The 25,950-nt window shown below is 40.8% G+C and overlaps 1 protein-coding gene across 5 annotated transcripts in view; it reads right to left on the bottom strand.

Moving 5' to 3' along the window:
• RAI14 (retinoic acid induced 14) overlaps positions 1–24,853 on the bottom strand; it is an 85,214-nt gene extending 60,361 nt beyond the window's left edge. For 4 of the 5 annotated variants that reach the window (XM_030467713.1, XM_030467715.1, XM_030467717.1 and 1 more), the window contains exons 1-2: positions 24,764–24,853; positions 15,843–15,931 (exon numbers count right to left, since the gene is read on the bottom strand). In XM_030467713.1, coding sequence (XP_030323573.1) covers positions 15,843–15,878 — 36 coding nt within the window. In that variant the 5' untranslated portion in view covers positions 15,879–15,931; positions 24,764–24,853. Of the gene's footprint in view, positions 1–15,842; positions 15,932–24,589; positions 24,660–24,763 lie in introns of those variants that run through there. The other variant, XM_030467714.1, reaches the window with a different exon arrangement.
• Between the last annotated feature and the right edge of the window lie 1,097 nt (positions 24,854–25,950).

The following is a 25,950-nucleotide window of genomic DNA, read 5'->3' as shown; positions in this document are numbered from 1 at the left end:
CAAATTTCTCTTTTCTACAAGAAGGTGTTATTTTTATTTTTTTTAACTGCATATTCAAGGCAATCAAAACCAGCAAAGAGATGTAAACATAGTTTTAAATTTCCATGAGTATATGGTACAAGTAACACTCCAAAGAAGCACAGGTTTGGGGGTTTTGTTCTTTTTAATTTGTTTTTAACAGTTTTTAAGATCATGCATTTGACATTATTTAATTTCCTAGACTTCTTATCGCAACAGGAAACTTGAATGAAAAAAAGAAGCTACTTTGAAGGAACACCTAGCTAGAAACAGAAACATTAAAATTCATGGAATAAAGTGAAAAAATGGGGATTGTACTGCATAAATTCAAACTGCTAACTCCTGAAGAAAGTCATCATAATTAGAAATTGTGATTAATACTATTGTCACATTAAATTATCGCCATTTCTAGTGTTGATAAAGCAGTACTCCCACCACTTCTGACAGATCAGAGATGCTTGTAGCAAAATCTCAGTTTCACCACACCTGGTTCATATATTGTTGTATTTAAAAACCAGTCAGTTTTCTGCTCTAAGCTGTAGGGAAAGGAACTTGGATGATGTAACCCAAGAACACGACGAAACCTTCCCCTGTTCTCAACCCAGAAATGCTCACAGCAGCTGAAGCATGAGATTTGAAATAAAGCTGGTAAAAAGAAGACAAGGGAACTGGTTAGGGAATAAGGGCTTGTTGGCATTGCTTTAACTATTTCCTGTTCAGCCTTATGTAGTGTAATATAGCCCTAAGAAAATACCTCTGACCTCACTCTTTTCAGCTGCATTTAAAGAAGTTCTAGAAACAATTTAAGTATCAGATTGCACATTCATAAACTGAAAAAAAAAGGTTATTTATTTTAATGTCTTTGCCTTTCACTAAGACAAGATGTTTTTTTGATTTGTTGGGGGCTTGGGGTATTTTTTTGTTTTGTTTTGTTTTTTAATTTAATGAGAGCTTTGATTCTCCTTAGGAGACAAGGTCAACAGACTAGGGCACTTCCTGTCTGCAGGAATGTCGTGTGCTTATGCAGACATGAGTCTTCTGACAAACAACTGATTTATTTCAAAGAGGGGGTCATTACAATCATGGCATACAGCAAGATCACATTCTTTCTTACTTATTTTGCTTAATCACTATGGATTACTCAAACTTCCTTGAAAAGAAGATGTATTTCAGCTGTGTGTGAAAACTGACAATTCATCCAAAATACCCTCTATGCACACTGCAAACAGAGCAGGAGGCAGCGCATTCCAAGACAGAATGTGATCATGCATTGTTAAAAACTGGGAACAATCCTACCAAAAACAAGTGAGCTATTAAAATGTAAAGGATCAAGTCCTACAAGGTCCTGTGCACCTCATCACCAGGAACACAGACCCCTACTTTTCAGAAAAGATAATTAAAGAAGGCAAGCATCAGTGCCACTTATGGCTTCTATATTTAAAATCACCCTTCTGAATCTTGCAGAGGGAAGTGCCCATGCAAATTCCATGCCTTCCTGTTAAATATTATTAGGGACAAACTCAGGTTTCCTGTAAAGAAGGTCAGATCTCCAGCAGTATGCAACTACCCACAGCAGTTAACTACCCACAGATTTCAGACAGCATGAAGTTAATGAGACAGAAGTTTACAAAAACAGACATACCCAGTTCAGACCAGTCTGAGGAGTCTCAAGTTAAACAGCTGAGAAAACTTAAGATGGGCATGGCACAAGCTGGTTGTCTCTGTTGTGTGACAACACAGCCCCCATGTTTCTGCAGTATTCAAGCAGTGCAGAATTATTTTTCTATCCACCATAATTACCCCATATGAATATTCTCTGACGTTTATCATTTATTTTAAAGATGTGATAAAAATGGACTAACAAGCCCCTACATAAGATTTCAGAAACTTGCATTGAGAAATGAAGGGTTGAGTCCTTCCAATCTTCTAACCACTCTTCTCCCCTCTTGAACTACAAGTGTCAGCCATTTCTGATTAGATTTACCATACTTTTTCCCCTCCCTCTACATGAGACTGTAATCCGTTCATAGCCACCCTTAGTGCATGTGCAAGCTACTAGAAAATTATTAATTCTTATGCCAAAGTATGTAATTTCATAACTGTTTGCCATAGGTACAAAGAGCTGAAACAATTGTACATTCAAAAAAACGTAACCATTATGTACTACATAGATAATTTATACAAACCAATGAAAAAAACAGAAAGACACTTAGTGTTAAAAACAGAAATGTAATCCTAAAAAAATGAAAATGCTGCCTCTTGAATGCAGTCATTAAACCTGTGACTGTAATACAGAAGACAAAGGGGAACGAATGCAAAAATTGTTATTGCAAGAGAGATAGAAGAAAACAGTTATTAATTAATATTTATGTATCATTTCTAGATAGAAGGCTTTTTTCTGTCAGTGTCTAGACAGACATGACCCAAGTCACCATTGCAGGAAATGGACAACTCAGCATTTCAAGAACAAATCATAAAGTGACCTGACCTTAATCTACACAGAACATATTGGGGGAGGTGGGGGCGGGAAAGAAAAAAAAAATATTATAAATCTAAATTTCAGGCATGGAAGCTCCCTTGAAGGGACTGGGGAAAATTCAGCATGGCAGAACTATTACATTCTTATGCTACCAGAAGAAAACCACTAAAAAACGCCAAGTACGCTTCAGCTACATGTTAATTTACTAAACTTGCCTTCCTGGTCTCTGAAGCACACTTATACAATGTTCTGCCATTTCTTATCAGAAAATCCTGTATTACACTTGGTGCCTTCCTTTCAACAGCACTCCACAGCTACACAAAGTAGATACCATGTGTTTTACAGGCTGAAACAGCTGCCATAGTTGCTTATTTGCCCAAAACTCTGAAATTACTCAGTTAATTAAAAGATTCTAGAAACAAGCCTCTACACAGAGGGTAGTCCCATATTCCTCCAGCTAGCCAATGTTGAATGAAGAAAAAAATAAAGCCAGTTTGGTGATTGCCACTTGATCTGTAATGACTGAACAAGTATCTACATTTAAAAAATAAGAAAAAACACACCATACATAACCCTGAAGTCCTAGTCAATATAACAGAAACTGATGGTCCCTCTCCAACAAACCTTAGAGAGCTTAGCTATAGCCATTATACCACACACTGTTTGCATTTGTCACATTACATTTGCAGTATTGCATTTTAAACAAGCAATATATAAATTATTTCTACCTCAGACAATCCTCTAAGGAAAGCAATGTTACTCAAAAACACAAAACAACCCATCCTTCATTTCACCTCAGGCATCTTACCATCATCTCAGTAAAAAGATGTAGCTGAAGTGCACCACAACAGGAAATTTTCTAGAATTTTTTTGCTGTAACATTAACCTGAGCTGATGTCCTTACAAGCACATGGATAACACAACCTTCCTCTTCAGAGCACAACATGCTAAATAACCAGCACAACAATCGAGCTGAAGCGAGACCTGGCTTGCAAACAAGGAACCTACACTAAGAGTAACAAAACCAAAACACCCTAAGCAGCTTCAAGTTTACAAGCAAACAATATAGGCATTCAGAAGTGGTATTCACTACTGCAAAAAAAATTGCTGCCCAACACCAAGCCTAAGGCTTGTTCTTGCCATGCAGTGCATCACATGCATAACCCTGTTCGCAACACCCATTCCATCATAACTGCTAGGATGCACACCAGCTGCTTGCTGTACTCATCACACTTTGAAACATGATGGGAGGCAGCTGTTGAGTTAAATCCAGTAAAAGTACAGACCAACAAACTGTTTGTACCAAGAGAAGTGGTACCATAACTGGTTGGGCAAAAAGAAAACCACAAGAAAACCCTACCCGTAAGTATGCCATTTCTCTGATAGTAAAAGCAGTTGACACTCTACAAGACAGCTGGAACTTGCAGTCATACTTCAACTACATATGGCATAAGCACATGATGTGTTGGTTCTAATTCCCTTAGCCACAGACAGAACAATTACAGAAAAGTTTCAGGCTTCCTCCTCTGATAAACACGTAGAAATAACCTGGTCAATCCACAGTACTCCATCCTCCACCCTCCAATTGGAGAGATACAGATCCAATGGGTGGGCTATTTGATGCAGAAGGAATTGGCTGGACAGCCAGATCCAGAAGGTAGAGGTTATGGCTCAGTGCAGGATGGAAAAGAGTGAAACCTCAGGAGTTCACACTGAGACCAGCACTAATATCTTAATCAATGCCACAGACAGTGGGATCAAGTACACCCTCAACTTACAGGTGACACCAAGCTGAGAGTGGTGTGGCTGATAATGCCTGAAGGATGTGATGCCATTCAGAGGAACCTGGACAAGCTCAGTAAGTGGGTCAACATGAAATTTATGATGTTCAACAAGGCCAAGCGCAAGGTCCTGCAGCTGGATCAGGGCAACCTCCAGTATCAATACAGGCTGGGGAATGAAGAGATTGAGAGCAGCCCTGCCAAGGACTTGGGGATGCTGGTGGGAGAAAAGCTGAACATGAACTCTTATAAGAGTTCAACTGGAGTAACAGAGTACTGTGTCTGTGTCTGAAGTTCTTAGAACAGAAAAGACATAGACCTGGTGGAATGCATCCAGAGTAGGGCCACAAAAATGATCAGTGGGACGGAACATTTCTCCTATGAGAAAAGACTGAGAGTTGGAGTAGTTCAGCCTGAAGAAGACTCCAGGAAGACCTTATTGTGCCCTTTCAATACTTGATGGGGGCCTATAAGAAAGGTGGGACAGACCTGTTATTAGGGCCTGTTGTGACAGGACAAGGAGTAATGGTTTTCAATTAAAAGAGGGTAGATCCAGATTAGATATAAGGAAGAAATTTTTTACAGTGAGTGTGCTGAAACACTAGAAACAAGTTGCCCAGATAGGGGCATCCCTGAAAACATTCAGTCTCTGGCTGGACTGGTTAAGCAACCTGATCTAACTGAAGATTAGAAGTTCTTCCTCATTCACAGGGTGGAGAGTGTGTGAATTATATGGACTTTAAAGGTCCCTTTCAACCCAAATAATTCTATGATGTTATGACATTACAATGAGTTTTAAGAATCAGCCTCCAGATCAAGTGCACATTTACAGATTAAACAGCTTCTGCTCTTGTATTCGCAAATCACTGCCTCCAGTCATTCCTTTATTTCTTGTTAAAATGGTTGTATACAGATTTATAATTTGAATTTGCACATTTCCCCATTTTGTGCATGTTTACAAGTAGCAATAAAAGCAAAGCACCTGAAGACATGAATCTGACAGTGCACTAGCTTCTCCTCACTAACCTACCATATTGCTTTTTTCATTAAATGATTGATAAGGTGCTTGTACATCATGTAGCTTCCTCTGCTTTGAAAATACAGCACTCTGTCTGTAACTAGGGTATGAAGTAAAATTGCTCAAGAACAGTGCATTGACTACCCATCCATAAGCTCACAGTGTTGTACACTTGCTGAAAAATCTAAGTTCATTCGCATCTCAAGTGGTGCATTTCATTTATTACTTCCTATTTATCTACAAATTATAGACTTATCTCCAAATTATACACATCTGAGGGGAAAGGACAGAGGGGTTCCCAGTGTTCCTATTGAACAGAATCACATCATAAGCAATTACCAACCCCACCCCCCTACCCCACCCCCCCCCAAAAAAAAAAAAAATCAAGAAAAAGGGGGCAAAAACAATAAAATCCCAATTTGCTCTAAACCATAAAAAGAAGACCCGCTAATCTGAACATCCTCAATAACTATGTCTATTTTTATGCCAAATTCAGGGGGAATGGAAGCCTCATTGTCGCCCCACCATATGCTCCCATGAAGCCAGTATTTCAGCTTTAGTTCTTGATTAAAAGCTCAATTAAGCAGAATGAAGTCTTTCTTCTGACTTCAAAGGGCAGAGTTTCAGTCTCTGCATAAGCAGACAGGCTTCCCAATTTTAGGAGATTTCTAAGAAGTTTCCACCACATACAGCAAAGAAGTAAAGATGAAAGAAAAGAGGTAAGCACCTGTGAACAGAGCAGAATAAGCATGTCAGACACATACACAGGCACTGGGAACCACATTATTTGCAAAGTTATTAAAACACCTTTGCTTCTATCATCAAGTCAATGCAAGTGTTCTGGACAGTTAACTGCATATTTCATCTAAGATATGCATGTGCAGCATATCTAGGGAATGAGACTCCTCAGACAGCTGCAGAGATGTAAATTTAGCTTAGGTTTCAGACTATGTTCTGCTAGTTTTATTTTCTCTCTAAAAATCCAAATAGTATCAAGCTGTACTAGTGTCAGACATTGCACCAGAAAAGCATTCAAAGAGACTCCTACTTCACAATACTTCAAGTATTAAGTCCATGTATCAAGCAAAATCCAGGAATACTTGTGAATACAAGTTGAAAGTCTGAAGAGATACAGCTGTAGTTAAAAGACATTAACCTATGGCTGCTTTTGCCAGTACGTAGTCAAGAGTACTTTTAAAAGCTTAAGGCTGCAGCTACCTCTAGATAGTTTACTCCCAGAAGTAGGAAAAATATTTCATTAAACATCTTTGCACATATGAATAACTACACAAGTCCAGGTAGCTATACTACTAAAACAGGGGCAAGGACATCCCTTGTGGCAAAGCATCAAGGCTTTTCAAGTAGCTAAGAACCTAGAATAAGATACCTCTAATGTTTTAAGAGCACTTTGAATCTTTCAACATGATAGTAAGTTTTTTACATTATGTGTTTCGAGATCTTTATACAGTCTCAAAGAATGGCCAGGTTTGGAAGACAATTTAGTCCATCTATCTCGTTCAAAAGAGGTCCCTCAGAGCCTTGCCTAGTCAGGTTTTGACTATTTACATAACCAATCACAGTGATGTGTGAATTACTTCAAATTACTATCATTGCAATAATTCAGCATAAAGTGGTACTTTTAAAAGTCTGTAATATTTCCAAAACTCATTAGAGTAGAACCACCTGTTAACAAACCTTAGCAGTTGTTCATAAAATACTCATATCACTGAGCTCTAAGATACATATAACTGTCTTAACAGTAAGGCAGACACTGTGGCATTACACAGCTTTTTCTTACTAGCAGAATAAGTTGCTTTCAGCCTCTCATTCATCTGGCCTTTCTGTTTTTATCTACACAGATCTTTATTTTTTAACCACTCCTAATCATGGTAGCTAAGACAAAGTGGTCAGGCCCAAACATCACCCATCCACCCCACTTTGCCCAACAATCCTGCTCTCAGCCAACAGAAAGCACACCCTCACAGCTGTATTGGTAAGAACAGAGAAGTCCCCTTACACAGCTACAACACAGGAAGGCCTCTTTATCCTCATTCCTTCCTTTACCTGCTCCATTCATTCAGTAACTTGGCCTTTGAAGAAGAAAAGGTACTTTCAGTTAACTGCTGGAGGTTCAACTCTGAAAATAGTTGGACACTGTGATCTCAGAGGTCTTTTTCAACCATAACAATTCTGTGATTTGTGAACTAATCCTAAACACCACATATTATTTCCTGGGAAGAATGGCCACAAACACCATCATTCTCCCCTACACTTAAACTTCACAGATCTTCAGAACTGATGTGGCATGAATCCCAAGGAGATGAAAGCGTGGCAAGCACAAAAGCAGGAAGAAATTTCAGAAGTCTGATGCTGGGCATTTGCCTGCACTACACACAATCAAAACAGCTACCTGAAGAACATCTCTACAAAATATTGATATATTAAGGCAAATAATGCATCTCCTTCAGCTTGCTTAACTGTTTAACATTTCTTGTGTGCTCCTATCATTCACAGACTCCCAAAATATAAGCATAGGATGAAAAGGCTCAAATCTCTAATAAAGTAAAATGCATAGGTGTTATATTCTTTAGGTACAAAGACAGCACCTATTTACAAGAATTGTTTTTCTTCTTAGTAAAGACAAGATATCAGTCTTCAAATACAAGACTAGACCATTCACTAAATTTGCTCCTTTGCTCCTTTACATGGATTTTAATAGATAACTTTGACAGGTGGATTAAACTCACATTAGGCAGACGTAGCATCAGAAGAGATGAGAGGATAAAACGTATTACAGTAAGACCAGAGACTGCTCATTTGTCATACTTGTAACTTGTTTTATTTTACATTTAAATTTTACTAGGTATAAATAAATGAAAAAAAATACAATGTTTTTTTCCAAGTCTTCCAAACTCAAGCCTCTGAACTTGTGTTCTGTCTTAAGAGACACACAAAAAACCCATGTTTCTACACAATAAAGATTCCTTTCTTGTTACCAATTTGTTTAAAAATATTAGCTTTTTCCAGTCTGTATATGGCTACTTGCCTTTTTTCTTCCTGAACACCCTCACTTCATGCTACTTAATTTTAGTATTTGTCTTAGTAATGAACTGTCAACTAAGTGGCTATCTTCACATTGTCGTTCTTCTACATTTACTTACTATGATTTTGAATATTGCTGCCCGTAACACTACAGGGATTAACTCCATTTAGAACAACTTCGTCACGGGAGGGTTCCTCTTCATCTTTGCAAGTATTTCACATTTATCCCTTTTAATCAAGGATCACATGAGTATGACAAAACCAGCCATCCTGGCATGATCAGGACACTGGTGCAAAGCATTCAGCCTGCCCAGCACTGATTGAGCTATCAGGGCAAAACAGTGCTTATGGCCAACCAGCAGGTAATCAATGTTTCCTTTCACACAGTCTCCAACCTGTCCTTCAGCTCTAAATAGCTGAGCAAGCAAGAAGTCTGGGATAACAAAGTTGACAGGCCTGAGCAAGCTGTACCTGGCAAAAGGAGACACTTTTCCCAAACCTGTTTTTACAGAAGAGTCATTAGCCCCATGTCATTTTGCGTAAGTAAGAATATGACTCTAGCACCAATAATAATGGAAGATTCTGTTCCTCACCTCATTTGGGGCACAAGCATGGGTGGTGGTGGAAGTTTAAAAAGAACCAGTGGAGGAACTGCATGTCATTTCCTTAGGGCAGTAGTTCTAGAACAAATATAGGTGTGAAAAGTAGGACTGAGCCCAGAGGTGCTCAATGTGCTACAGATGAGACAGAGAAATTGCAAGGGGGTGAGTAAGGTCAGCCCTGCAGGTGTGACCTGACACTTACTCACCCTCAAAGCTTCTACTGACTTAAACACAGGATTTAATAGCATTGTACTTGCTGTGGAACTACACTACAAGACTGGATTATTACAACTGCAATTCCCCATGACCAACCCAATCTGTGACATGGGACTAGCACCAAAGGGATGATGAATTTGTAACTGACAATGACATTTTATTACAGACTGAGATTGTCTAGGAGCCCAATCAGTGTGTTCTTTGCAATACTACAGGCTATAATCCTGTTTTAGAAAATAACTATGTGTTTATTTAAAGCAAGCCAACTCCAAGACAGGCCCTTCTACTATAATTCCTAACACCACAGTACAGTTCTCATTTAAACTACTCCCTTTCCTTTCTGCCCCACCACACAGATGCTGTAGGTTGTTTCTAGAATATCTGCAAGTTATCTAGCCTCAAACACTCTACCAAAGCTATGTTCTTTCCTATCCAGAGATAGCCCATCAGCAGGCATCCCACAGGCGCCCAGTTATTCCTTTTCACAGATCAGCTACCAAAATAGTAACTTTTACCACACATCTTCAGCTGTCCCTGCTCTCCCTTCCCTTTCATACCTTTTGGTTTTCCCTGCTCTTTCCTAGTGGTCTTTACTTGCCTTCTCCATTATGTTTATTCAGAGCAGAGCCACAAAAATGACCAGAGGGCTGGAGCACCTTCCCTGTGAAGACTGGGTGAGAAGTTGGGGCTGTTCTGCCTGGGGAGAGAGTGACTTTATAGTGGCTTTACAGTACCTGGAAGAGGCCTACAAGAAAGCTGGAGTAGGACTTTTCGCAGGGGCATGTAGTGAGAGGACAAGAGCCAATGGTTTAAAACTTGAAAAAGGGTGATGCGGGTTAGATATTAGGAGGAAAATCTTCAATATGAGGGTAGAAAGACATTGAAAGAAGTTGCACAAGGAAGTTGCAGATGCTCCCTCCCTGGAAGTGTTCAAGGCCAGGTTGGATGGGGCCTTGAGCAGCCTCATCTAGTGCTACGTGTCCCTGCCCTTAGCAGAAGGGCTGAATCTAGGTGATCTTTAAGGTCTTTCAAACCTAGCCATTTTTTAACTCTACTATTCTATGCTTTTCCTTCCTACACAGCATGCAGGCTGATACTGACCCCTCACTGAGGGCTCAAGTGCACCAGAATGACATTTCACTTGAATAAGGCAATTTTAGAAGTACTCCCGAGTACATTCCAATTGCCAATAATAGAGAAGAGACGACGGCAAGAGGTTCATGTTGAACTGACTGAAACAGGCAGCAGTTCAGAACCATTCTGTATACTCTAGGACTCACAAAAAAAAAGCTTTGTCTGGGAGAGCAAAGTGCCTAGCACAGAGTATTATGCTGTCCAGAACTGAAGACATGAAGACAAACAGCTCCAGAGTAGAAAACAGAGTGGGAGGTAGGACTCTTGACTCTTGATAGAAAAAAGGAAAAGCAGAAGTCACAGCACTTGTTTCAAGCAGGAGATAAGGCTAAAACCTTGTTTGCCAAGACAAGGTGGTTGAGAACAATCTATACATTCCAGAGATCAACTCTTCCCCTCACACTGTATAGTGGAAAGAAAAATTATTATTGAAGAACACAGTAAAATGAGAGGAAGCTACGATGATGTGTTTCAGGCTTATTTAATTCAATATCTGATAAAAGAAGGACATCTAAATAAAAATAAAAATAAAATTTCAGTGGTTCATTTCTAAATAATGGGATAAAATGGCCAAACAACATCACTATTTCACTTTTTAACAGAGGAAACTCTGTATGCAGGGTTTTTTTTGTCACAATCACCCTGAAATAAAAATAGTACATCTACACGGAGTGGAGATGATAGTTTTCAACAACCCCTTACTCTCTTTTAGGCCAATTATAGCTTTCAGTGGATAAAAGAATTTAAAGGTTGTTCAAAGGAGATCCTGCTTTATTATTTCAAAGCTGCCCCACCCAAGTTCTGTTCTCCCACACATTCAGTCCAGGGCACATGGGAACACAGTGATTTCAATGGAATGTATCCCAGCAATCTTTCTGCTCCAGACCCCCCTCATAATATTTCATACTATAAAAACTGCTGAATGGGAGCCTTCAACTTAGAATTTTGGAAATTAAAAAGAAGTGCCAAGTCTTAATTAGCACAGCATCTAGATTAAGACTGATATTTTATACTACAAAATCCCTTAGTGCCTCATCATTTTCAGCTTTATGGAACAATGACTACACCACTGGCCAAAAAGCAGAAACTTTCATAAGAACTGAAAACTTCCCAAACCCCATATGATAGTATAACAAATAGGCATTTCCAGAAATACCAGAAATTAGTGCTGGCAATTAGCATTGGGAAATCCCAGCCTGTCTTGGCTTTGCTTCTGACAATAGCTAGTTTTTCTACTGAACCACACAGTAAATTTTCAATTTTTAAGGATGCTATTATTTTAATATTGAAGATATTTTAGTAACTAAAGACATTTGGAAAACACTCCCAATTCTAATCTTCCTCTTGTCCAGTAAACAATCCAGAAATTCAAAGAAAATTAGTCATTTTCAAATTCAAATATATGTTTTTCAGCTGATCTTCAATACTTACAGAAGATGGTCCTAAATCTTTACAGTCCTTCATCCTGATAAAAGTCAGACAGTAAAAACAATCCAAATCATCACAGCTTTCACACAATATGCTTTCTCTAGACTACTCAAGAACACAGTTAAAAACAAATCTACTTTAAAAAATCACTTAGGTTCCTACAGCACCTTAGCATCAAAGAGATAGATATTTAAACATGTGTAGGTGCCTAAAACAGCTGATGAGCATTTTGTCATACTTAAGAAGCAGACAGAACATGTTTAGACAGGCTTAATATCTCTGCACATTTGAAAATGCACTCAGCCCTCATCTGCCTGTTTGATTCTAGATGCTTTTAAAGCCCGGCCACAAACAGACTGGTTACTACAGAAAACACTCAAATCTCAACTATTAATAAGACATCAGTAGCATTGTTTTTGTTTTAATTGGATTATTTCAAACTCTGTTTTTCCAAGCAGAAACATGAAGAACTTCTCTCTTAGTAAGTAAAGACATTGATTCTCCCTTGTATGAATAAACTACAGACTATAAACAAATGCAAGCTCTGAAGTGATTTGATAGCTCCTAGTATTACCACATCAACATTTTAAAGTGTTATATATAATAGTCTTTTGCAACATTAAAATGGTAACATTTTGTCTGTTAGCTTTTAGGTGTTATTAGTAGTAGGTTTTGAGTTTGACAATGAAGAGAGAAAAAGTGAAGAAAAAGTGAAGAAAATAAGTTTCTCAGACAGAAGAGATTAGTTGCTTTGTCAAGACATCAGTAGACTTTCCACTGTTTTGCCTACAGGCTCTTGATGTGTGCTCATCTTCCACCTAGCTCCCACTCAGCTTTTGCTCCCATATAGGCATGCAGTTCACAGATTTCTAGTCTAGAAGTATCCTCCTGTAACTAGACATCTCATTTTGGCAATACCCATTTGTCATAGGGTGATAAATCTCATTTCTCCTATCCAAAGATACATGTTCACATGGCAACAGTCACCCACAGTAAGGATTTCACAGCAATGAAGTTTGTCAAAGAAAAAGAATTCTCCAGTTAATGGAGCTGTCTGCACATACGCAGAGTGAAATCAGTTGAGGTACAGTGTTGCTGAGCAGCAAAAGCACGAAGCAAGATGTCACTCTCCCATCTAAGAAAAGTCAAACTCTCATCTCTCAGCTCTGGGCTATATAAATTCTGCTAAAATATCAGAACTAGAAGCCTTATTTGTGTGTTCCCACAACTCCTTTGTGGGCACGCTTACATCTGTGCTTTTTAGGTCAACAATCTCAGGGTATGATTTGACAATGTAGCTAAACCAAGCAAAAGCTGCAGAAAAGGATGTCCTGCTGCTCCTCCTACATCCACCATTACTCTCAGGGTTGACCCTACAGTGGAAGAGAGAACACAGTCAGCCAGTTAAAACTTACCTTACAAAGTAATTTTTCATCATTTTATGTCCCTGAACTGACTCACTGCAGGGTAAGATACCCTACCTAGATAGAAAGGCAGAGATGAAAGAAGAGGGAGCATGGACATCTCATTTGGCAACTGCAAGAACGGTACAGCTACAGCACCAAAGCAAAGACCTGCAGCAGGGACACAGAGACATATGCATGACTTCCAGCAGTTTTGCCCGCTTTCAATTCAGCCACACCGGAACAGCCTAGAGAGCTGCAATACACCAGTCTTCATTCCAGCATACAGTTTTATGTTATCTGCCTTACTCCTGTAGAAGTGTTTGTGTCACTCTGGTTTCACACACACACCTAGAAGATTTAACACTACACTTCCCCTTCTTTCTATGTCTTTATACTAGCAGTGAGACTAAAGAGAAGGGTGTATTTTTTCCCCTAAGACTCCTTCAGTTCTACAAAACAAGACATTAAAGATTTCCTCCAGAAGGAAGGTGGTGGGAGATGGTATAAGAAAGAGTCCCTCCATCCCTGCTGACTTTACTCTTATCCACAGTCTCAAAGCAGTTACATCTTACAAACTGAGACACAAATAAGACTAATTCAAATTAAAAACACCTCTCCCCCCTCCTCACAAATTATAGCTAAGGGCAGCTTCTGTAAACTAAAGGGAAAGATAATTTTCCTTGCTTATCTTGCACAAAATATAGGACACGCCTGTTAGCTGTTCCGAATTATGCCCTTAAGTGTTTGGCTTCAAAACAGAGGAAACCAGACTGCCATGGATTTATACTACTGTGCTTAGATCTGTGTATCTAAATTTTATTTATCTAAAAAATCCGTTGTGGTCAACTTCGTCTCCAGCCAGTAGACAGCAGTAGTAGCAAAACAACAGAGACTTTCAGACTTCACTTGATTTGTGGGAGAGGAATGAGCAAGTTATTAAAGATAAGTAAGAAATAAGTGAACCAGTGCAATTTATAACAGTGGGTGGACTAGCTGCAGCAGGATCCAGTTGCATCACACATGTCAGTTAGCCTTTGCTCTACAGCAGCACCCCAGCCAACTAGCATAAAAGTGTGAATGAAGTCATCCCAACCCACAGGCACACCTAACTTCCATAATGCCATGTGTGTTCATGTATTAGCCAAAGGACTGTTCTCATTACTCAAGCAGATGCCTACAGAATGTTTTACTGGTATAGGTGAACTCGAAATAGCAACTGCTGCTACTCTTCGCAGTGTCCAAGCACAAAATTCTTGCACTACTAAACTGAATGACATACTCATCTCAATGAAAAAAAAGAGACTTGTGACATGTTTATTTGTTGTGAAATGGCATAAGACACTGTGCCACTAGCTGAATCAGTCTGGTGACTAGCAAAAGCCAAATACTGCAAAAGCAGTTATAAGTCTTTCCCAAAGGTTGGCTGATGTATTTTGTTTGTTCATAGAGGTAGTCATTTAGAAAGGGCTCTTGCTAAACTGCAGAAGCATCTACCAGTACTGCTGCTAGGAAACCAATACAGAAGCTGCATCGGATACTAACAGGTAGCTCAAACAGACTTTTTAAGCAGAAACCAGCACATTTGCAGATTACACCACAACAGCACCTCTACCTTCTTCCCAGTTACTTAAGTGCATTACAAGATGGCTAAAGACACAACTCCAGTAGTGTGCCACGAGACTATCTTTACATTAAGCACAGCCTCTACCACTCCTAACTGCAGTAATTTTATTCCTAAACATCAAAATTTCTCCATTTTCAAACCAAATACATCTTCAAAATGGCATATCACAAACAATCACAAACAATACCACTTCTTGGAAAGCAACACACAAATTTAGGACGAAGGATTCAACAGTACATTCTTCACAGATCATGGAGATTTGCTATAAATTCCACATAAAATCTGGAAAGTAAGTAGATACAAAGTCACCTTTTTCACTGACTGCTCACTGTACTATCAGATAAACTTTATCATTACTGCATGACAACAAGCTGGAAGGAGTAGCAGTAGGAAAATGCAAAAACAGAACTAGACTAGAGCAGTTCCACTGCTCCAAGGGAAGAACGCTCCAGAGTTGTCTTCCACTAGTACTACCACTACTACCAAGAGCCAGTATATTGGTGTGTAGGCTAATGTCTCTCTAAATGCAGTTCTGGAGAGTCTCCTGTAAGACCCTCACATTTATGCCTGCCATCCTTGCTGCTCAAGCCTCACATCCACCTCTACTGTCACACTAGAACAGATAAGCCACAGTCGCTCCAATTGCACAACTGGTTCCCATATTCTTGCTGACAAAGAAACCCTGCCATAGACTGAGGAGACCTTTCCTTAAGTGCTCAAACAACACACCGATAAGAATGGTATTAACTTAAACAGAAATATGATTGGGTAGTAGACTTAGTAGACTTAATCCTATACCTGGAACAAAGTTTCAATCTCAGCACCAGCACAATCTCACAGAACCTCTACAGACCCCACACACGCGCATGATTCAGCTAGAAGGCGCAAGGTAGTGAAATACCATTAATATGGATAAGAGGTAATTGCACTCCAAATAGTAACAGCTTACTCCATATCATGCTCAGCTCTTGCCTGTGCACTTGGAAAAAGTTGTTCTTCTCTGTAACTCATTAACCTACAACATTATCAAGGTGGGAGTGAAGAACGTGTTTCCAGCATGGAAACCAGCAGTCAAACTGAGCAGAAATACTTACGTCACTCTTCCTGAACTTTGCTTTTAAGCTTTTCATGCTGATCACATTCAATCTTCCAGACCTTTGAGATTTATATTCTTCTTCAATATCTAAACAAAAGAAAAAGAAAGAAAAATAAGATTGCAACTCAGTACCATTCAGAACACTGGCAGCCATATCTGAATTTAAATTTGCATACCTGTATCACCCTTTGAGGATTTAGCCCTCAAGCTCTAAAAAAGATTAACAGCCAGCTAAGAGAAACTTTCTTTTCCTCCAAACTTGAAAGCAAGACTAAGTCTGACTACAGAATAATACAGTAAATCTTACCAAAAAGTCAAGTGTTATGGTAAACTAGCCACTCTCAACATAGTGAGATCATGCTCCTACACATAGCAGCTTTCTGTGCCCACTGCCTATTTTAACACTATCATCAGGGCAGCCACTTGTAAAGTGGGGAGAGCAGAAATCAGTAGGCAAAGCAATTCATTAAAATTCCACTGTCCTACAGCCATGGGTCTGCACTGCATAGCATCACTATTGTATTTACAATACAAGTCTAACCACTAATCAAATTCAAAATTTTACTTTAACCATGCATGACACAGCTAAACACAACATAGCACATGGAAGAACAGAGATCATCCTTAGGAGAATTTTATGCTCTTCAGCGTAAGAAGGGTGCATTCTTGGACTCATAGCTGTTTTCAGCTTGACAGTGCATTATCACTAACAGCCATGTTACCCCTTCCTCCCTTTCAAGTGAAAGAAAGCAGCAGATACACAAACACAAACAACTAACATTACAGACAAGCTGCAAGCTCTCACAGGGGAACAAGGGAGCCAGTGCTTAGGGGAAAGTTTCCTGCAAAAAAGCTTCAATATACCACATACTACTAATCCAAGGCAAATGTAACACAAACAGCATGTTCAGGCAGTGTGTTTTTTTCCAAGAGAAGAAAAACAGTGAAAAAGCAAAACACATCTGGACTGGGCAAAACCATCTATACAAAAATGTTCCAAATTTCTAGCTTCACAATATGGTCACTAAAATAGCCAGCCCCTCTCATCTACAAGCTATAGTTGGGACACAAATTCCTTCTGAAGGAACAGTTTAAAGTAAAGGATGTTCAGCTGTATAAACTTCCTCCCTCCACCCTAGAAAAAAAAAAAGAAGAAAAAAACATTACAGATCTAGACAGATAAATAAATAACTAAAATGAGGGCTGGAGCATAAATTCAAATAGGTCATGCAGGGTCACTAATGTTTCAAATCACTCTTCAGAAACAGTGGATTACAGTTTGATAAGCAAAGTGAGATTCAACTGCTTCGTAAAAGAAAATATTTTAATTATGAAGCAAGTCGTTATGTTTCTACATGATCACTCTGAGTTTTAAAATACAGCTACACAGTATACACTTGGTAGAATGTGTAAGAATGCTTCCACAAAATAAAACACTTAATACCATTCAGGAATAGTGCTTAGTGCTAAGTCAATATGTCATTTGGTTTAACCCCATATTTATCTGATGGACATTTAAGAAAAACACAAGTATAGGTCTTTAAAAAAAAAAACAAAACAGCCAAACAATAAAAATCTCACTAGATACACACAAACACATTTCCCACACAACACACACCTTCAGTAGGTGATCTGATGGGGCAATTCAGTAAGCTGTTAAAGTATCATTATATCTAATTAAATGATGCTAAGTCTAATTAAGCAGTCACTTTGAAGTCCTATCAGATCCCTGACAGCTTTCAGGTATACGAAGAGGGGTTTCATTCAAAGTTCTTGCTTTGTATCTCAGGGAGAATGGACTTGTGGCATTTTGTTTAATTCTCTATGCAATGAGAAATGCAATGAGAAAAAAAGTGCAGAAACTTTTCATCCCCTGGCTTAAGTGACATTTTCTTAGCTTTTTTTCTGGGCTGAATGGGGTATTTGTAGAACAGTAACAAAAAAAACCCACAAAAAAAGATTTATTTAATCAGGTTTTGAACAATGAAAAAGAAGGAATTATTTCAGGTCACTCTAAGAGACACATTCAACTTTATTCCTGATACATCTATTAGACCTTGGAGAAAGTGTTTCAATTGCACAACAGATGTCTTAACCTGAATTGGAACATCAGCGAGAGCCCAGTAATCTAAATTATTCTCAAGCAACACCAAGGATGATGAGCATTGCAGAGACCAGAAATGCCAGGCTATAGGCAAAACAAATACCAATACACTTATCTAGCCTTCGCTACACACCATACCAGCAAAATAAGAAATCAAGAGGAAGAAAATGAAGGACAAAACCCCAAACTATTTTTTAAACTTCTGAGGGAAAAAAACCCCCCAAAGCTACAATTTAAAGGCAATTCAAAAGCTAAGAAAGATCATACAGTATCCCACCAAATCTAAAACTTAACAAGACTTCACTTCTGATTTAAAAAGTTAAATCCATTTGACTAAGAAGGTAACAGTTTAATTGGGCCAGTTAATAAAACATAAATAAGTCCTTTGCATGAGGAACTGAATACAAGAAATCCTTCTCCACATACAGATTGCCAAAGAATTGTCTGCTATAGAATGACTTTCCCCTTCCCACTCCCTCAGCTTTTTTGGCTCCCATGAACAAAATATTTGTCACAGCTCCCATGGAAGATAAAATGCTCAGCTACAAAACTACAGGGGAGATGACAACTCCTCGTAGGCAGATGCATAGAATAGCTGCAAAGCTGGACTCTCTTCCATAAGGAACCTGTAATACAGTCTAATTGACAAGTTTTGCAGGCACCCTTACCCTATGCTACTTCTCCCTATCTTGAGGAAGGAAGATGGGAGATGAGCTCTGTTTCTGTTAGAAACCAACTTATTTTTCCCACAGGATACTTCACCTATTGCGTAAGTGCTTTTTATACACTGAATGTGAAACTCAAGTCTTCAGCATAATTAAAAAAGCATGCACAAGCATACAAAAATGGCATTCCCCAGTTTAAAGTGTCACATCTGTACTTTCTCCATAATAGATAGTCAAACACAAACATTAAGATTACAGCTTGTGCATTACAATGCCCATAATCCTTCACTGTAGATAAAAAAATCCATGAAATGGCAAGGGCTATCTTTTCCTGGCACGGGTTGAAGGAGGAAGTGACCTCTCAAAGGGCGTAATTATTGGAACTGATGCAAAAATCGGTCAGTATCCTAATTAAGCAAAGCTTTATGACTGTTCATTTGCCAGAGGGGAGATGAAGGAAGCACCAGTAATACATTCCTATTTCATAAGATAGGAAACAACTACTAGAAATTCATGAGGGACAATCAAGCCACTTCAAAGCAGTATTTCTGCAGTGAGTCACAGGTACTAACAAGAAGCCATTTCTACTAATAGTGGCATTTCTCAGCTTTCAGAACAAATGTGGTAATAAATACTGAGTGCTGTCATCTTGTAGCTGCAGCAAGTTAGCAGTAAAGAACTGCTTAATTCCAGGGGTTCCCAAGAGCTGATACTGGTCCTATGCTTTTAATCATTAGCTCTAAAACTAAACATCTAGTCACCTTTCTCATCTCAGCTATGCTTTACTGACAAGTGCTGAAGTTAATTAATTTAGGTGTCAACAATCTCTCACCTCTTTCAAAACACTCTGAGAAGCCTTCATCTCAGACAGTGGTCTTCTGCAGCAAAGTACATTAAAGTCATCTAGTTTCCCCTTACCCTCCCAAAAATATTTGATTTTTTTTTTTCCTAACTTGTGAGGTTAAATAAAAGACCTAGAGACTCCAAGGAAGACCTTGAATATAAAGGGGGAGGGAGAGAGGGGAGGGGAGGAAACAAAACAAAACAAAAAGGGAGAGAGAAAAGGGTCTGGAAGAATACCATTGCCACTATACCTCCTTTGTATGAATACACCTCCACTCACAGGAGAAAATAAGGGGCCTCAGAAACATCATCTTCCACCCAAAGTACAACATCAGCATTTATTCTCTGGATGATCACCTTCTAAATCACAAGTCTTACTCTGATCCAAAAGGATAAGCCTTTGTGGCAACCAACACTATAGACTAGCCAGAGGCATCCACACTGCTAGCATCTCTTCTGCTGCCACTTTCAGCAACCAACTATTCAAACTCTTCACATGAGCTCTCCTGACCTGCTATCCAATATGAGGAACATGTCCAAACCCAACCTGCTGCTTAGCACTGCCAAAACCACAGGATCACCTGAAGGCACTAAACCATTGCCCAGTGTCTTTGTTTGGACAGATACGTATGTTCTATTTCTCAGGGGAAAGCAGAGAAGCATGTATATGATCAAAAGCAATGGGAATATTTCCCCGCTCTATATCAGCACAGGTCAGTTTTTCCATCTTGAGTAACCCATCCTTCTCATCATAGGAAGAGTCTAATGGAAAAGCATTTTTCTAAACTTAATGTCACCTATAAAGACAAATAAATCTTGGCTTGGTTAATCTACCATTACTTACTAATGAAAACACACTGAAAAATGTACCAAGAAGCCCAAGCACTACTCTATAGTGGGAGTGATTTATGTACAGCTAATCCCACTCTAAACAGAATCAGACATCAGAGATAGTAAGGGCCTTGGGTAACTTAGTACAATTCCTGTCTCTCTTCACAAATCACTGGTAAGGATGTGCTGAACTGTAAAAATTTAAGCATTTTAGCCCCAAAGTTAAAGCTCCATAGACACTACATCACTAACAAAAATACAGCTATCACTCCTCCCTCCAAAGTGCTTTGTATGAACTTTTCTTCTACATTTCCTTCTGATATTCAGAATCTGCAAATGTTAAGCTTCATTTTTAATGGATTCAGATGAAGCAGCTGGGCTGTGTGGATGCTACACAACCAGTACAAACCCAAGCAAGGCTGTCAGTGTGGGGATCTGCCCAGTTTGTTATTTGTGTTTTCAATATCAGTTATAGATAGCTAGGAGAAAGCTTGCATCAAGCAGCCCTTGGACACAGTGAATTACAAGTGAAGGTTAGAGAAAAATCAAAATATTACACCCTAATCTGTTTGCTTGGCATACTTGCCGGCATACCAGGCAAAATCCTCGCTCAAGTAAAATCCAGGCAAGTTTGTCAGTCACTCAATATATACAACTTTATTTTGCTCTTACCACCATTCTTTTATCTGGAAGTGTCTGTCAACACACATCAAGCTCACTGAAGAGCAAAAGAGACAAGACTTGCCCCATGAACTGGGACATACCACTGTCTTTCTCTGCGTTCAGTTTCCTTGTCTCTTAAACTAAAAAGGCCTCCCTTTGCATGCCCCCAAAATTTGAGACCATATTCTCTGGTTTGATCACATATAAGATACGCCACAGTCCTGAAGACTTTTTCATGTTCCACACTTGATCCAACAGGGCTAGACTGGAACTGAAGCAACCAGCTACAACTAGAAAGAAAAATGACGCAGAGTCCCACTTGTGAAATACCAGTTCTTAAGTGCAAATTCCACATGAATAACAACAGCTACTACTTGCTTACACTTATTCCCTTCCTAACATTAGGTATCAACCATTCAACTAGATGATCTTCAGATGCAGCATGAAATCAAATAAAAGACATATCGGTGTCCTTATAGATAAATAGTCTGAAATATCCAAAGGCAGAACAGTCACTCATTAGGGCAGGAGTTAGGAAAATTAAATTGATATTTTGAATTTCCTAAGATATTTGCCAAGCCCTACTCTCACCAACTCTGCCTTTACCCTTTGAAAGGTCTTGAAAAGGTATTCTACTAAAAATTCCTGCAGTCTCGAAATATTCGCAGAGACTGTGCTAACAATACAACTCCTCCAGTCAGCTTCCATGTTCTCAATTAGGGAAAATATTTTAGCTGATGAAAATGCAGTAACACTTAAAACATTACTCAAAACTGGAAAAAGAGTTGGGTGTGTCTCCACCCTTCAAAAAAAAGTACAGGAATTCAGATGCTGTTATGAGCAACATCCTCAGATGCTGAGGTTACAGTTTAATACTGAAGTTACATACACATAACAGCACACTAACTCTTGTTCTCTTGCAGTGTCTGAAGAAACTTGGCTCTTTGGCTGTTCACTTTAGAGAGTCAGGTGAAAAAACACCACACATCTTGGTTTACAGTATTTTGAATACCACCAATGGCTTCTAGAACCAAAAGCAAAAGATGACTGTGGCAGCTTTAGAAAATATATGGACATTACTACTGCATTCATCTACAATGCAAGATCTGCCTATAGATGAAGGACTTGAGTCAAGATCCAACACTTCTAGGCAAATGCCATTACATAAGAGTATATCCTCCAGAGGCTGTATCAAGTTAGCATATTAATTACCACCATCACCTCTGGGTGTTACTGGCCATTCTCTTCTGGGTGTCAGCACAAGGGAAGGATGCTTTCACTGTTTACTTGCACCTCAGGAGTCTCAAGCAAGTACCTAAACTGGTAGCTAGTTCAACGTGACAGCGAAGATCCTCAGCTGCTTCCACACTTCACTAGACTCATATTTGTCTCTGGCAATGTGACAGTGATGAGCTCTGCTCTGATGTATTCCCTAAATTACAGTTATTTATTTGCACTACTTCCTCTATATTCTAAAAATGTATTATTAGATGACTCTCAAAATGTAAGGAGCAGCACGGACTGACAACTCTGAAGACAAGCCACAAGCTACCTCGAATGCACAGCTACCATGTTTATCAATTCACAAGTACCTAGACAACAACTCCAAGGAATGCAGGCAAGGGAACAGGCTTCTCAGGCATGAGGAAAGTATGGACACAGCAGAAGAGCTGGTTACTCAAATCTGTAAGTCTGGAAGATGCCACAGATTGCTATGTTCCCACCTTGGGATTTTCAGTTGTCTACTACCTCTGCAACTAAGCAAGGCACTAAAACTTTGAACTGATTTGTTCTCAGTTTACCTTTTTTTTTCTTGGTAGTTATTTCATGCATTATCCCTGTGCAAAAAGAACTAGCCTACAATCAGCCCTTAAAAGGAATGTAATTAAGGTATTGTTGCAGTGGGATTTAGAAACTGTCAACATCTCACACAAGAACTTATCTTTCACGTTTCTCCAGGCACTACTCAAAAGAGGCATAACTTCCTTATCAAAGAGTGTGAGAAGAAAAGTAACATTGTGGAGAGCATACAAAAAGAATAAAAATAGATGAGGTAGATCAGTGAATTCTTCTTGTGAAATGCTTAAGCCATTTCATGAGACCAGTAGCTTCCTGCCTAGACTCTTCTCCACACTTAATGTCAGCCATGTCTTGACTCAGGTGACGAAAAGGGGAGGAGGCTGCATTTTACTGCTTTGCTAGCAGATGCTAACAGTCCTAGAAAAGGGAAGAGAATAGCACAGGGCTGATACATTTGAAGACTGGATGGACAGATGTCTGCTATTTCATAGTGACTTACTGACACTTAGCTTGGCTTCAGCTCAAGAGAATGCTGACCTCACATCAGTTTCATTCTACTCAAATGCTCATTTTCTCTGGTTTGTGTGGCTATTATGCAATTCTATTAGTAAACAAAATCTCATTGACAGCCTTCCAGGAGCGTCCCAAGACAAGAGGCCACTGACAGGTATTTACTAAATTAATTTACTCCTAGTTACCTCAGAGGGCTTTTCTAGTGATGTGTTTTCCATCATTTGATTCTTCTTTAAACACACACTAAGCTGCAACTCGCAGTGATAAAGAAAAAAATTAAAAAAAAAAATAAAAAGCAAAGACTACAGCTTCTACCAAAATAGCAGTCTCGTCTCTAAGCCTACAAGTGTTTTACATCAGTTCTTTAATAAGCACGCTCTCAGTCACTATAGAAACAAACGGGAATATTTGTAAAGATCCTGCAATGCTGATAGAGCAGAATTTAACTGGTCTTTTCACAGAGGGAAACTTAAGAATGTCACAAGTGGCAGCGGCAAACTGCGGAAGGCTTGTGCTGCCAAAAACTGCAAGAGAAACCAAAATCTTTGGCGTGCTCTCTTAGAAGTTACAAGCACGGGTTTCTGGACAAACTGGATCCTATTCCTAAAGCAGACTACTTCATTTTCTCTCCAAAAGCTACAGAAAGCCTTGCTGTTCCAACTCCCCTCCCAGGGGAAGGCGCAGACGCAGGAGGAGACGCGCCCGGCAGCTCTGCGGGGAAGACCCCACGGCACCCGGCCCGGCTGCTGTCCCCCGGGAGAGCCAACCCCCACCTTCGCCCTAAAACTCCAGAGAGAAACCGATCCTCATAGGAACTGAGACAAGGCCGCCTCCGGGACCACTTCTTTTACCGGAGAGAGACAACCAGAGGTGTCCCCCCGGAGGCGAGTCTGACTTCTTCCAGGGCATCCCAAGAGAGGGGGTGAGGAGCGCCGCAGAGCTCAGGCGGGCCCGTGCCGTAAGGGACCGGGCGGTTCCCGCGGCTCCGCTCAGGGCTGAGGGACCCGCGGAGATCCACCGACGGGTGAGCCGGGCTGGACCGGGGGGTGAACCGGCGCCGAGGTGCCGCCGCTCACCGAGGCAGGCAGATGTCACTCCCCGCCACGCACAGAGGGGAGAGGGGAAAACGATAAGACTATCAATAAAGTAAATAAATAGACAGGCAGCAGAGGGTCACGGGGTGCCCAGACACCCCTCACCTCCCCAGCACACTCTCCCACACCGGGGAAACGGGGCTCTCTGTCAGCGACGGGGTAAGTGAAGGGAGAAGTTTCCTTCTTCCTTCCCCCCCCCCCGCCTTGTCGCTCCGCGCAGATAGTATCTCACCTCAGGCTCCACCGGGAAAGCGCCGTCAGGCAACGGCGGCAACAACCCCCCACGCTGGGCGGCAGAGGGGCAGGTGAGCGCCGCACACAAAGCCCTTATTCAGAGCAGCCCGCCGCCGTGCCGGCGCGCACGCAACCCGCCCACCCCACGGCCCCATGCGTCAGCCCCGCTCACCTCATAAAAGAGCCGCGTTCCGCCGCTGCAGCCACCACCACCACCACCACTTCCCGCCCGCCGCCGCCTCCGTCTCCGTGCACCGAGCCGATCCCCGCCGCTGGATGAAGGGGCGGAGCGCGCGCACCGGGACACTCGGCCGCTTGGCGCGGATAGGGCGGGAAGGGCGAGGAGGGGTGGGGGTTGCGGGGGGGCGTGACATCACCCAGAGGCCACGTGACTGTGCGAGGCTCCGGCCCCCACTTCTCCCCCTTCCGTCTCCCCCCTTCCCGTCCCCTCTCACCAGCCCTAAGGAAGGGGAGGGGCTGGAAGAGGGAGGGGGCTGAAGGAGCTACTCCCCCCCCTACTCTCAGGCACACTCTCATAAATCGGTTCCTCCTGTGCGGGAGGAGCGTGTGGAAGGGTGTGTGGGGAGGTGGGTGTCGAGTGACTGCTGCCTCTGTAGGCCTCCTGGTGTCCTCGAGAGAAACGGTGAGAAGGGGCAAAAAAAAAATGACATCGACTTCTGCAGGGAGCGCAGATGCTTCGCTGCACGGGAGCAGTTGTAGAATCGCCGAATGGTTTGGGTAGGACGGGACCTCGAAGAGCATCTCGTTCCAACCCACCTGGGGGTTGGGCATGAAACCTCCCACTAGACCAGGTTGCTTGAAGCCCCATCCAACCTGGGTTTGAACACTTCCAGGGATAGGGAATTCACAGTTTCCCTGAGCAACCTGTGTCAATGTCTCTCCATCCTCACATGTAAGAATTTTTCCCTAATATCCAATCTAAACCTACCATCTACCAATTTAAAGCTCTTACTCCTTCTCCTACAAGTACATGTCCTTGTCAGCAGTCCCTCTCTAGCTTTCCATTAGCCCCTTCTCCCCCTTGTAGAGACCTTACAGTAGTCCTGGAGCCTTCTCCAGGCTGAATAACCCCAGCCCTCAGCCTGTCTTCATAGAAGAGGTGCTCCAGCTCTTTCCTCATCATTGTGGCCCTCCTCTGGACACACCCCGAGTTCCCTCCAAAGATTGCCCAGGTGTCCAGTTTCCTTTCTCAGACCACCTAGGAAGGAAGGACTGCTTCAGAAGAAATCAAAGCGGGGCACTTCTTGTTTAACACTCCAAATTAATGACTAGTGTAGTAGTTGGTTACACAGAAACGTAGAGGTTAGGAAACCTCAACTGGACTTTTATAGCTGCCCC

The sequence above is a fragment of the Calypte anna genome, chromosome Z (assembly GCF_003957555.1).
Source record: "Calypte anna isolate BGI_N300 chromosome Z, bCalAnn1_v1.p, whole genome shotgun sequence".
In the NCBI taxonomy this organism is placed as follows: Eukaryota; Metazoa; Chordata; class Aves; order Apodiformes; family Trochilidae; genus Calypte; species Calypte anna.
The sequence above is the reverse complement of the archived record's forward strand: the minus strand, read 5'-3'. Positions and strand labels throughout refer to the sequence as shown.